The sequence below is a fragment of the Aristolochia californica genome, unplaced genomic scaffold, assembly GCF_029961685.1.
Source record: "Aristolochia californica isolate CCGP_79_NKW_82.1479 unplaced genomic scaffold, dmAriCali1.0.hap1 SCAF_7, whole genome shotgun sequence".
NCBI lineage: Eukaryota > Viridiplantae > Streptophyta > Magnoliopsida > Piperales > Aristolochiaceae > Aristolochia > Aristolochia californica.
In genome coordinates this window covers 36486255-36499540 of record NW_027182268.1, presented here as the reverse complement: position 1 = coordinate 36499540, position 13286 = coordinate 36486255, and the positions used below count along the sequence as shown (strand labels likewise).

Genomic DNA, 13286 nt, shown 5'->3' with positions numbered 1-13286 from the left:
CCCATCGCGTCCCTAGCCCTCTCCTTGGGTACATTGATGGCTCCAAGCCCTATCCTCTGAAAACCCTCATCTCTCCCCCAAATTCAAGTCTCTTCTTCTTGGCTCAAATTCATCATTTATGGTATATGACCTTCTTGATACATTGATGGGTCCAAACCATGTCCACCGAAAACCCTCACTGCAAATCTCTCCCCAAATTCAAGTATCTCCCTCTTGTTCAAATCTGTCCATATTAGGTATGATCTCCTTAAAAAGTCAACGCCACATTCATAGTTTCAGTTAGTACAAACAAGATTGGCCTCTCTAACCATGGCCAATCTTGAGGGGGCATGATAAGGATTATCTTCCCTTTATATTTATCCTTATCCCTTCGGATTAGGAGATAAGATTTCCATGATTGTATTTATCCTCTCTATTCTAAATTATATAAATACGATCCTTAATCAATACAAAGGTATGGTTTAGTTCAACATCTCAAATAAAATGAGTAAAAAAATATGAGCTAATAAATATGAAATTAATGCATGAGAATTATGGGAGAACAAGAAAAAGAAATATCACTACCGATAATGCCAATTACATTCCTAATAGGACAAGTTGTCACCATTTTAAACCTATTAAAAAAACCAATAGTGTGAAAACAACGTATAATCATTGTTGAAAAATAGTCCCATACAGATTGGTGAGTACTAATATTTTGGATTTATTAGTTGGAAAAGAGACTTCCTAATTTCGCTAGTCTTTTTAGGATGGACCTTACACCCAAATTCACATATATCAGAGGTAATGCTTATACGTGGGCCTCCACGTAAATTGTTTATATGTACTTGAAGGGAGTGTTAAAAAAATAACTCCACATGGATTAGTTAATACAAAGATCATGGGTTTATTAGTTTGAGAAGAGAATTCTTAACTTAAGTAATCACTTTGGGATAATAACCGGAGAAGATAAAAACTTAACAACTTCCAAACGTGGCATCCACGACCGTAGATTTAGTTATTTACACTCTAACTTCATGAACCAATTCGGGTGGACAGTTTTCTGCACAACTGACTATCCGATGCGTATCAAAGTGCTTCTTCTTATAGTTCCAGAAGTACCATGTTGGAAGCACGGTTGCTCTCTAGTTCACAATGCCCATGATTTAGTAAACCTAAGAGCCTTATAAACCTGTATAGTTCCAATTCATTTTCCAATGTGAGGTTCTCTATCTGCGTTGGCACATCCTATCTTATCCATGCCCGATACAAATGAACAGATGAACCTACATGGAGGAGACAAGAAAGAAATACATAAGAGGGATTCAAACTCCAACCTAGCTTTGATAATCAGTTAATTTTGGCTTATTGAGAAGCATATTGACTGAGAAGTTGGCTTGGTCCGGGTAGTAGTCACAGTCCATGTGATTGTGCTGCTGAGAAGTACTGAAAACATGTCCTCAACAAGGAGGAGCATACCTACCCCTACCCCCCGCCGATGCTTTTGATTTATCTTCACCGACCGACGACCATAGATGATTTGATGAACCAACCACCACCACCCTCCTTACCTGGCTGACCCCATGCTGTCTTTCCTGTTCTAATCTGCTTCCTAACAGACCCTCATTCATGCCAAGCTGCGTGGTATTCATTTGCAACTGCATCATTCTTCGGTGACCGACAGCCTCATGGTAATTTAACAGCAAAGGTGAGTGCCTAAGGTTCCCTCCCCACCTTAAGCCTTCTTTCTCTATAAGACAATACTTTCAGATGGCAGAGGATCACAATTTTGCTACCCTTCACTGCAATCTTTCTTGTTACCATGAGAAAACAGGAGTTGATGAAAAATTCAGAAACAGAGGAGAGACTTCGGATGGAGAAGAAAGAACAATAGCAAATTCTCTTCCTAAGGTGAACTTGACTACCAATTTTCAAGACAGGGAGTGAACTTTTTCAATCCCACATTGAATCACTTCGATGAAGACATAGCAAATAGAAACTTTGACGAACTTTTTGACAATGTATATACACCTAATATTTGGTACAGTTTATGTAGCACTGGATTTCAGAGAAAGAGCATTAGGCTTTAATGTTGCAGACCTAAGAGAAGCAGTGAAATTCAGAAAACAATTGCCAATCGCCTGGTCCTGAGCAGGCCTATAGGATGAGAAAAACATGGGATCCTCCTCAAGTGATTCAGTATAGCTTTCAAGAATTGAAACAATTTCCTCAAATTGAGGCCTCTTATCTGGGTTAGTGGACCAACATTTATTAATTAGATGGCTGAATGCAAGGGGGCAAGTGGCGGGCAATGGTGGTCTAGCGTTCTGCATCAACAAAAACATTGTATATGAGATAACCACAACCAAAAAAGGGGGGGAAATGCAACAGAATAACAGAGCTTGTGCAAATATAAGAAGCAATTTATTTGTGAACAATTAGTCAACAGTTTAATGGCTTTCAATCACAGGAAACTTTTAACTATCATAAAAATCTCATTTCTTTTTCTGATGGAAAGGCTATTACATATGAAAAGTGTCTTTCGTATAAAACAAGTATCACATTTTGATGCAGACAATTAAAGAATATAAAACATGTACACCAGAACAGCCCACTCCTGTGTAAGGGAAAGTAGTGGCCTTTGGGCTACAATGGGAGACTTTTAGTATGTGATCTTGATTTCAAGTCTCACCCAAGGAAAGGAGTATAATGTGCATGTGTAATCAGCATTCAAAAAGAAAAAATTGAGAAACCAGAAAATACTGTTAACTGTTAAAATCAAGTCCACTAGCCAATGAATTATTACATTACTTTCAGTCGGACAAATAGTTGCATGAAAATTTAAAGTCAGAGCACAAAATGCAGAAAATATCTCTAACCCTCATAAACTTGCAGAAGAAAATGGTCGCTCTGATGATGTCCTGGAAGGAGGAAAAATCCTAGTACTTCCTTAACTATTAAGGACAAGGATCATCTGTTTCAACAACTAAAAGGTACTGGAAAGAACAAAACATAAAAAGGGGCGATAGGACTATCCTAATAATGCCAGATTTTGAAATTTAACACTGTTAAATATAGACAATCACACTGTTTTTGGTAACCATAAAAAATCAGCCGTACACATGTGGAAGTCTAACATGTCAGCTATGAACTTAAGCCGATATAGCACAAACTCAAAACTCTTTCAAAAGCCAAAACCAGCACTATTTACCTTCTGAGAGACTGCAAATGCAGCCTGTTCTGGAGTCATGTCCTGAAATGGCGTCAACGCAGTCAGAAGCTCCCAAAGTACTATACCAAAACTATATACATCAACTTTCCTAGTGTGATGCTTCTCCTTGATCATTTCTGGTGCCATCCAGCGATATGTCCCTGTGAATCCCTTGCCGCTCCCACATTGAGATTCCAAGCATGATATTCCAAAATCTGCCACTTTTACACACATATCTTCCCCAACTAGTAGATTTTCTGACTTCAGATCCCTATGAAGTATTCCCTGAGAATGAAGATAGTGCATTCCTCGTGCAATATCAAGGGCCAATCTCACGACCAGTTTGTGTGGAAGTGAGTAAGGTTCTTGCTTGTGAAGATATTGTCTTAAAGAACCTCCAGCCAAATACTCCGTAATGATACAGAAGACTGGAGGCTTCTTGCAAGCTGCAACAAACTGCAAGACAAAGGCAGCTTTGCATTTCAGCATTACATTACATTTTTAAAGAAAACTTTAAGAAAGAAGAACACTACTGCCAAGTTTTGGGTGACATTAGGTGCTGTGAGAAAGCAATGCTATGCAGGTAGTCTGATTGACAGCTTTCATGAAGTACATGTTTCTTTATCTGGTAGTATGCCAGATGTACATGCTTTTAGCCTTTAAGAAGTAAGCATGAGCAGACTCATGCATAATATGGAAGGTTATTTCATTCAATTTTAGTGGTACCCTCTCTCCCAAGATACGTAAATATTATGTTGAACAAGGAAGGTACATCATCTAACGAATGTTGAAAGGCGTAACACATTGATAAGGTCAAATGGAAAGAGGAAACACAGTATGCTTTTTATGCAAATGAAATGACATAGCATCTATGTGTTCAACCTCTCAAGAAGAAGAAACAATTTGTCCACTCAAAGACCAATGTTCACATGAACAATTGCGTGTTGGATGACTGGAATAATGCTCCTATGAGCCTTCTTCTAGGTCTTCCGTTTGTTTTCATTCCATTTAGAAACCATAAAAGATGAAAATTTTAAGTGCTGCATCAAATTCTATAAAGAGTTTCTCAGACCTGATTACTGAAATACTACTACATCCTTGTGATCAATTGCATTCCAAGGCCAACCGTGTCCCAGGTAAAAAACAACACAGGAAAGTGCAGAAAATATTGGAAAGAAGTAAGCCACATTCTCGCGAAAGGTAAAGTATGACCAGGAAACAGAACTCACAGTTATTATATTTGGATGCTTTAGGCGGAAGAGAAAAGCAACCTCTGAAGTAAACTGTCTCTCCAGTGCAGCAGCCAAGTCCTCGTCCTCTTCGGGCTGACTAATCAGCTTAATTGCTACATCTATCTGCTTGTAAATCCCCCTGTAAATCCTGCTATGCCGACCAGATGCAAACTTCCGCCCTATCAAAAGCTGAGACATATCAGCACTCCATTCTTCCTCTCCTTCCCCTTTGATCTCTCCACCAGAAGAAATTAAGTACTTGGACCATGAGATTGCTCGATTATATTCTCCGAGAGAAAGTCCCCTTCCTCTACGTCTGGGGTGCACAATCTGCTTAAAGCAATGGAATGCCTTCATGAATCTAATCCTTTACTCGAGAAAAACATCAAATACGGATAAACCTTTGGCTTCAGAAACACCAAAATATTTTGGGGTCTACCAAATTGGAGGTTCTAAGACTCAAAGCTATAAAAACTCCTCCAGTCCAGTTTATCACAACCAATTTTGGGAACTTTTTTCGCCTACATTTTGTATGGCCAAAATACAATTTCAAAAGGTTTAAACAAGCACGTAAACGGACAAAAACTTTCCTTATGAGGGATCAAAAAATTCCCGTAGAGCTCCCCATTTTTCCAATCTCATAGCTAAAACCAGGAGTTCGGAAGGAATTCCGCTACCATGACGCCACAACAACAAAGAAACTCCAGATCTAGCTTTCCGCCTCTAATGCTTCATTTAGGAATACCATCACTCCAAAACCAGCCCACTTCCTAGTCAATATTATAGCCTAACGAGAAAGAAGAGAAGAAGTGTCGAAATATACTGCTAAAGAATAAAGATTCAGAGGCTGAACTGTACGTCACCGAGATCCTATGTCCTTTATTCAGAAAACAAACAGAGCATAAAGAAATCAGACTTCTTGACACCAAAAACCGTTCCGGCAAGCTGAAGTGAGAACCTCCGAAACACTATTTTAGCTTTCAACTAGAATTCCCGTAAAACCAATCGCCACTGTTTCAGAACGAAAAGATGACTCTCAAGCTTGAATTCCTTGATGGAAGCTTCTCTTCATTTTACTCCTAATATTAAGAAAAGAAAAGAAGACAGCATATCGAATGACAGCGACGTTCAGTCAACCGTCTCCAAAGCCTGCAGTGAGAAACTCGAGCCACCCTCGTCTTTCAGAAATTTGCTTGAGCACAAAAACTCCCTTCGTGTTTCAGCTGAAACTTAAGATAGAGGGAGAACCAACAGCTTTTGCTGAAAACTCAAGAGAGAGAGAGAGAGAGAGAACGTTTCTCGAGTCAAAAATACCGAAAGCTCCTTTATTTTTTCGGAATGTCTGCTTTTCCATTAAAAGCTAAAAATTCTCACATTCATTTATGTAAAAAGCTGCAAGCCTCAAAATCAGGTATTGTTTTTGGGAATTTGCTTCAAATAAAAATCGACAGATCCACCAAGAGATTCAGCGTAAACCAAACAGAAAAGAAGACCAGTGGTTCTCGAACTGGAGCTCAGACGCAAGCTACTGGCGGTGAAGTTAACCCTCAGAAACCCTGCACAGAATCCAGTTCCAGTATTGCTTCCGAGAAATCATGAAGGCAAATTTTCTAGGTTTCTGTATTACCAAGAGAGACGAAGACGAGAGAGGTGCAACGACAGTTTCGGAGGCAAAGCAAACGCGAGAGTATCCACGTATCAGGAGACAAACGGGGACATCGTAGATGGAAACTCTTCCAAATGAACCACTTTACCCTTCACAGTACATTGAAACTTCAAAAACACCACTTTGACGGCGTTACGGAAAGCGACCCTATATACTCTCATTTGTGTTAAAATGACCAAAGTATCCTTCTTCCCAGAGTTTTATTGCCTTTGACTCCATGTCTCCTTTTTCTGGTAATTGACGGTGGAGGGCTTTATTGGACCATATACGTAACTAATTAAAAAAGAGGGGCAACTGCGTCATTTCATGGGGTGGAATGATCGGCGACCGACACGGAAGGGGTAGAGGGGCAGGTAAGTAATTTAAAGTCAAAGGTATCTTTTGTGCCGCTTTCAAGTTTAAGCCAAAACAGGGGCAATAAGAGAGAAGTGGGAGCCACCAGACACATGAGGTTTCCGTGGGCATGTCGGACACCCGTATGTTTCTTCCGTATACGGACGCGTTACTATAATCGGTGAGGGCTTCATCTTTTCCGACGGGCGAAGAGACGAAACGCGGATGGCCGAAAATTTGTCTTCTAGTATCCGTGCTTTGGGAGGTAGAATGTGGATGATGGTTGGATTGTCACATGAGAGGGTAATGATTGGAGAGGGAGGTTGCCGTGGGCCCAACCTCCGTAATGTCTCAAAATGTAACATTTCTATAATCACCCCAGTGGCTTAGAAGACCAACGGCAACCACTACTTCCCGTCCTGACTCTGTCCTCAGGACATGCTTTCGTCCCCTACCTCCAAGCTCTCGTACCTCTGGTTTTTGTATCAGATCATGCTTACAGTGAGAGAGGATTTGCTCTATTTGTATAATCCACAGAGCTTATACTTCCCTCCATTCTTTGTTTTGCGGCGCTTCTAGAGCCCTGCAGCAGAGATTTGTCCGATTTTTTTCCCTTGGTAGACGTGGCTTGCTGTTGAGTTTCTGAACTCAGCTTTTACAATGTAGTCACTTAATTCAGCTTGAGGAACAGGGAAGAAGAATACGAGACATGGCGGGGGTAGAAAGAGGAAGAGGAGTTTTTCGGTTCTGGAGTTTCTTCCACCCGGAGCACCTGACGAACTTTGATGGTTCGTCGTTTCAGCAAAATATGCAGACCCTTCTTTAGTTTGGACATGCTGAGAGTGATTCGTCTTTCGGATTGAAGAAATGGTCCCATCTCCATCTCTCCTCTGCCATCATCCCCCGCTCCATCTCTCCTTGTTCGTCGTCGAGGAGCCAGTCCAGGAGGCAATGATGGCTGCCATCATTGAAGGTTTCTAGTTCTTTTAGTTGTTTTTACTTCCTGATTGCAATCGTCAGTTCGATTCTAAAAACGAATTGTATTTTGTGCCCATATCTGGAGTCCTTTCTTCATTTTTTTTATTATTATTATTTTTTTCTTCGTTGGTTGCGGTCACCTTATGAACTGCAGCAGAAAGGATCATCTGGTGCTGCCTTCAAAGGAGGGAGACCAGGAAAGTAATGAAATGTTGCAGTCATGGAGGCAGCTGCTCCACGCAGGCCACGCCGGAGCAGAATCTGCTGGAATTGGAGGGTCACTCGATGCATGGCCTCTTCCACTCCAACGAATTTAGGCACTTGATTTGCATGAACGGCTACGAAATGGGTTCCGAGTTCGTTACACGGTCTCAGATCATGGACTTATAGGATCGAATTTGCTCAGGATTGAGGGCAAGGTAGCCATTGTTAAAAAGAAAACGCTTGCCCAACATGATAAATTTCCTGTAATATATATAATCGAAGACCAGTCAACTCTTTTCATGAAAAGAACAAAATTCCATAGCTTCAAGGAAATTATTTAAATATAATAATAAAAAAATTACCAAACTACCCATTTTTAAAAATGTATTTCGATAAATGACTTCACTTTGACCTTATTTTTAAAAATGCCCAATGTTGACCATTTCACTATATATGTGTATTGTCATTAGCACTGTGTGAGTAGATAGACACAGCACTGCGTGAGTAGATAGACACATCGACTACCACGTCATCTGCCAAGTAAGATGCCATGTCATTAAATGATAAAAAATTTAATATTTTTTTTATTTTGAAAATCAAATTTATGAATACACTTTTTATTACTTTATATTTATTATAATAAATCATTTCAAAAATTAACTCTTACTATTTAACACCATTTATTATTGATTAAAATATTTATTAAATTAAAATATATATAAATTCTGTATTAGAGTTTAAAAATAAAATTTATCGTTACACTTTTTATTACTTGATATTTTGAAAAATAAAAAATAAAGAAAGTGTAATACTTAATTAAAAATCTTACTAACATATTATCGATTTAAAATATTTATAAATTTAAAATATTTATAAATAGAAAAATCCTACTCTTACCCATTTATTATCGATTTAAAATATTTATAAATTAAAAAATTATACAAAAAAGTTATTTTAGAGTTTAAAAATATAATTTATTTGTACAATTTTTATCATCTTATTTATAAAATAATAAATTATTAAAAAATATTAACTAATTTAAAATCTTACTACACCTTTTATTATTGATTTAAAATATTTATTAACAGAAAAAATATGAAATTTTTATTTCAGAGTTTAAAAAATAAATGTATCGGTACACTTTTTATTACCTTATATTTAAAATAATAAGTTATTAAAAAATCTTACTCTTAGCTATTTAACACCTTTTATTATCGATTTAAAATATTTTTTAATTAAATTTTTTTGAAAATTTTAGTTTTGAGTTTAAAAATCAAATTTATCAATACATTTTTTTCAAATTTATAGATACACTTTTAATTACCTTATATTTAAAATAATTAAAATAAAATAAATATACTAATTAATTAAAAAATCTTACTCTTACTTATTTAACACATTTTATTATCAATTTAAAATATTTTTTAATTAAAAACATTATTTAAAAATTTTACTTTTAGAGTTTAAAAATCAAATTTATCGATACACATTTTGTTACCTTATATTTAAAATAATAGAATATAAAATTAGATATTAATTAATTAAAAATATTACTCTTACCTATTTAATACTTTTTACTATCGATTTAAAATATTTATTAATTTAAAAAAATATTTTATTAATTGAAAAAAAAATTTTAGAGTTTAAAAATCAAAATTTTCAGTACACATTTTATTACCTTATATTTACAATAATAAGCAAGGATGGATGTAAAAGGAAGTCATATATTAATAAATGATTTGACATCAAAATGTCAAAGAATATAAAAATTCATGTTTTCTACCTCTTCCTTCCTTCTGACAAGGACTTTGAAGTCAAATAACTATAATTACTGTTTTGGCTTCTAGTTCTTGTATCATTACCTGAATTAGTGCTTTCTCGCCGCTTAGGTCTAACATCCTCACGAATTACTAAACGCCCATCATAGTCCATCCCCATATCATTATCCACATCCAGTTTTCGCTTGAGTTGATGACCCAAGGGTTGCCCTTGTTTTTTGTCGATCTAGGAGGTCAAGTGAGTCATTTTTCAATTGATCGGAAAGGTCTATTGCCCAAACTCTTACCTGCTAGACAAGTTCCACAAACAAATCTGGTGGACCCATCCAAGCTTTTGATTGATTATTTCTAGATGGGAAGATCAAATATTGAACTTACATGAAAGGAGGAAAAACAAACCTTAATGCATTCAACTAAGTATTTTATATGTTGAAATGAAACAAAAAATATAGAGGAAACGATATTGGCAAAGAGACAGATATAAGTGATCAAACTTGTTCGTTGTAAAGATCAATTGTAGTGATATAAAAATAAAATCGTGAAGTGGAAGTGATATCTAAGTTTGACAAATCAAATAACTCCTCAAAACTCCATACATATAATCGTCGATCATGGCTAGAGCCTTTCTGAAGAAAGAAAATGAAACTATAGCAAGTTGAGAGACAAAGCAATAGATATCTGGCTAAGCTATAGAACTTTCATATATTGTAAGAAAAACTACTTTCAACCCAAAACCACGAAAAGAAATGTGATCCATGTAATGTAAAAAAAGTACTAGGCAGCAAAAGAAAGATCATGGTGTGTCCTAACAATGCAAAAACACACCTAAGTCCAAATTCATCGAACACCCCTGGTAGAGCCTCATATGACTTCGCAGTCACTAAGAATCGTACCTCATCAGTAATGGGGGTCGGGTTTTATTGGCTAATGGATGCCCCTGCAGATGACTTAGCCTAGTTTGAACTGGACATAACCCACCCTCCGTTACCCAACCTACGCTTAATCACACTCTCGACCCATCCCTAGGGACACATGGAAACTCAATAAAACATAGACAAAAAAAAATACTATGTGGTGGTTATTTATAACACCCAAGTCTCCTCACCATATGGCAAAATCATTCCTTAGCACTTCAAAATTATTCAACAACATTCTACAACATTTAAAAATCAATCAACCTAATTCTATAGTAGATGACTAGTCCTAACAATGCAAAAACACACCTAATTCTAAATTCACCGAACACCCCTAGTAGAGCCCCATATGACTTCACAGTCACTACGAACTGTACCTCGTCTGTGATGGGAGTAGGGTTTTGTTGGCTAATGGATGCCCCTACAGGCGACTCAGCCTAGTTTGAACTGGACACAACCCACCCTCCATTACCCAACCTACTCTTAATCAGATTCTCTACCCATCCCTAGAAACTCAATAAAACATACACAAAAAAAAATACCATGTGGTGATTATTTATAACACCTAATCTCCTCACCACATGGTAAAATCATTCAATAGCACTTCAAAATTATTTAATTCTACAACATTTAAAAATTAATCGAACTCATTCTATAGCAGATGACTAGTCCTAACAATGCAAAAACACACCTACGTCAAAATTCACCGAACACTCTTGGTAAAGCTCCATATGACTTCGTTGTCATTACGAACCACCCCTCGTCAGTGATGGGGGTCAGATTTCATTGGCTAATGGATGCCGGTGCAGGTGACTCGGCATAGTTTGAGCTGGACTCAACCAACTCTCCATTACTCAACCTACTCTTAATCAAACTTACCCATCCTAGTAACTAGGGCAAACACAAGAAAACAAAAAAAAAAAAAAAAAAAAAAAAACATGTGGTGGATATTTATAACGCCCAAATCTCCTCACCACATGGCATAATCATTCCATGACACTTCAAATTTATTTAACAACAACTAGCAACCAAAAATCCTACAAATCTTATCTCAATAGAGTAAACTGCAATTTAATCAATAAAAAAATTAAACTAAAATTAAATTTGCAACTTCAGAAAATACAACATTCAATGGCATAGGAATCCGTAAACTAAAATACAGAAAATTAATAAATACGGAGAGGGAAATTCAATCAAGTTTCAATTAAACTTTACAATAATTTTAATTTATCTGCAATTGACAGAAAATTCATTAACATAAAATCATAAATTAAAAATTTAATCACAAAAAAAAAATCAATACAGTAATTAAACACCTAAATTCAAATCAACATTGTAATTAAATACAGTAATTAGATTTAATTAACAAAAGCCCTAAAAAATCACCTTGCTAAATCGGCTTTTGAAATTCAAATTTGGGTTTGGAGGGTGAGTAGGGTTTTGGTTTTGAAAGAAGGAGCGGCGAGAGAGTGAAATGATAGGGTATTAAGAGAGGGTGCTAAGAGGAAATTATAGGTTTCGGTTTTGAGAGAGGGGGAGATGAGGAGATGAAATGGTAGGCTTTAGTTTTGAGAAAGGGGCGGCAAGAGGATGAATAGTGGGGAACGGAGAAGAAGAGTGAGAGATGTGGCTGAGACGAAGTCTAGGTTGAGAGGAAGAGACGGCTTTTGAGAGGGGGGCATCGAGGGCTAGGCCGAGCGGCTGCAGCAAGGGACCAGTGGGGAGCGGCGGCAGCTGGCACGGCAAGAGGGTGAGAGGGTGAGAGGAGAGGAGAGGAGAGGAGAAAGATCGTGCGGGGAGAGATAACGAAAACAATAAGAAGCAACGAGGGCTTACGTGGCGTGAGATGATGTGGCATCTTACCTGGCAGATGATGTGTTAGAATGGTGATGTGGCAGTCTATGTCTATCTACTCACGCAGTACTGATGACGTGGTAACACATAATAAGTCAAAGTTTACGTGTCACCTTTGACTATACACATGTACAGTGGACCGGTTAAAGTTGGGTATTTTTCAAAATAAGTTCAAAGTGATGTCATTTATCAAAATAAGTTTTTTAAAATAAGTAATTTGGTGAAAAGCCCTACAATAATAGACAGAGAAGTTGGGTTCCTTTATTCTCACTCTCACTTTGTAACGGCTTCGGCCTTGATTTCGGGCATAAATTAGGGAAAATGCAAGTTCTCCGCCTGATCTCCAGACCCATTAGTTAATTACCCAGCATTTATATCCAAAATCTAACTGAAAGCGTTCTTAAAATCAAATCAAATGAAAAAACTCTTAAGGTAATTTTGGTTCTTATATTAACTTGAAAAGGTGACTTAGTTCCTCGTCTATCTTGAAATGTTGCAGGAGAGTTAGCTTAACAGACACAGCGAAGAAGAGAAGCATCGAACTAAGACTGATCCATTGCTTAGCCTACGAAGAACACTGGTTCGGCCGCTGGTGTTATAGATTCGAACTTGGGACTTACGGGGTGACACAGCAAAGCCACCAGAAAGCCATGGAAGCCCACGAGTTTAACTATATTTTTCTCAGTTTAAAAAGTTTGTTCCATTTGCTTTCATTCTCTATTTTCACATAAACTGCTTCTGTCGAAACCAAAATTATGTTTTCTGCTTTGGTGACAATAATCTTACATTGGTTTAGGTTTGTAAACTTAAGATGATTATTAGTTAAAAAAAACTTCCACAACTTTGGTTTTTAACTTAAAATCAAGAGTCCCAAGTTCCCAAACCAGTTTGGCAGGCAACACCCACGATGTTGGCCTCCAGAAACCATTGGGAGAGAAGGAATACTGTATACTTGCTTTCACCTTGCAGTCACAGATAATTATCGGTAAATCAACAAGTTTCGGTTTGCATTGAGAGCTCATAGAATCTGTTTAATTCCATTTGTAATAGCTAGATTATGGTTGTATTAGATTTAAGGGTTTCGGACAATATATCAGTGGCAGTTGGCTTAACCCAGCAACAGTTATAAGAAAGAGA

At 37.1% G+C, this 13286-nt stretch overlaps 1 protein-coding gene across 1 annotated transcript; it reads right to left on the bottom strand.

The window, feature by feature from the left end:
- Positions 1-1965: 1965 nt before the first annotated feature.
- On the bottom strand, positions 1966-5633 carry LOC137937715 (serine/threonine/tyrosine-protein kinase HT1-like). Its single transcript, XM_068782842.1, has 3 exons — positions 4420-5633; positions 3191-3646; positions 1966-2306 (listed from the first exon to the last, which is right to left on the bottom strand). Exons 1-3 carry the CDS (start codon positions 4777-4779, stop codon positions 2028-2030), a joined length of 1095 nt encoding a protein of 364 aa, XP_068638943.1. The 5' UTR covers positions 4780-5633; the 3' UTR covers positions 1966-2027.
- Between the last annotated feature and the right edge of the window lie 7653 nt (positions 5634-13286).

What these genes read in the sequence shown, in the direction of transcription:
- LOC137937715 (XM_068782842.1), bottom strand. Translation starts at nt 4,779, where the DNA reads ATGAAGGCATTCCATTGCTTTAAGCAGATTGTGCACCCCAGACGTAGA. An exon ending in AGCATCCAAATATAATAACT is followed by an intron (nt 3,647 to 4,419) that starts GTGAGTTCTGTT and finishes TTTGTCTTGCAG; the next exon opens with TTTGTTGCAGCTTGCAAGAA. An exon ending in CATTTGCAGTCTCTCAGAAG is followed by an intron (nt 2,307 to 3,190) that starts GTAAATAGTGCT and finishes TTGTTGATGCAG; the next exon opens with AACGCTAGACCACCATTGCC.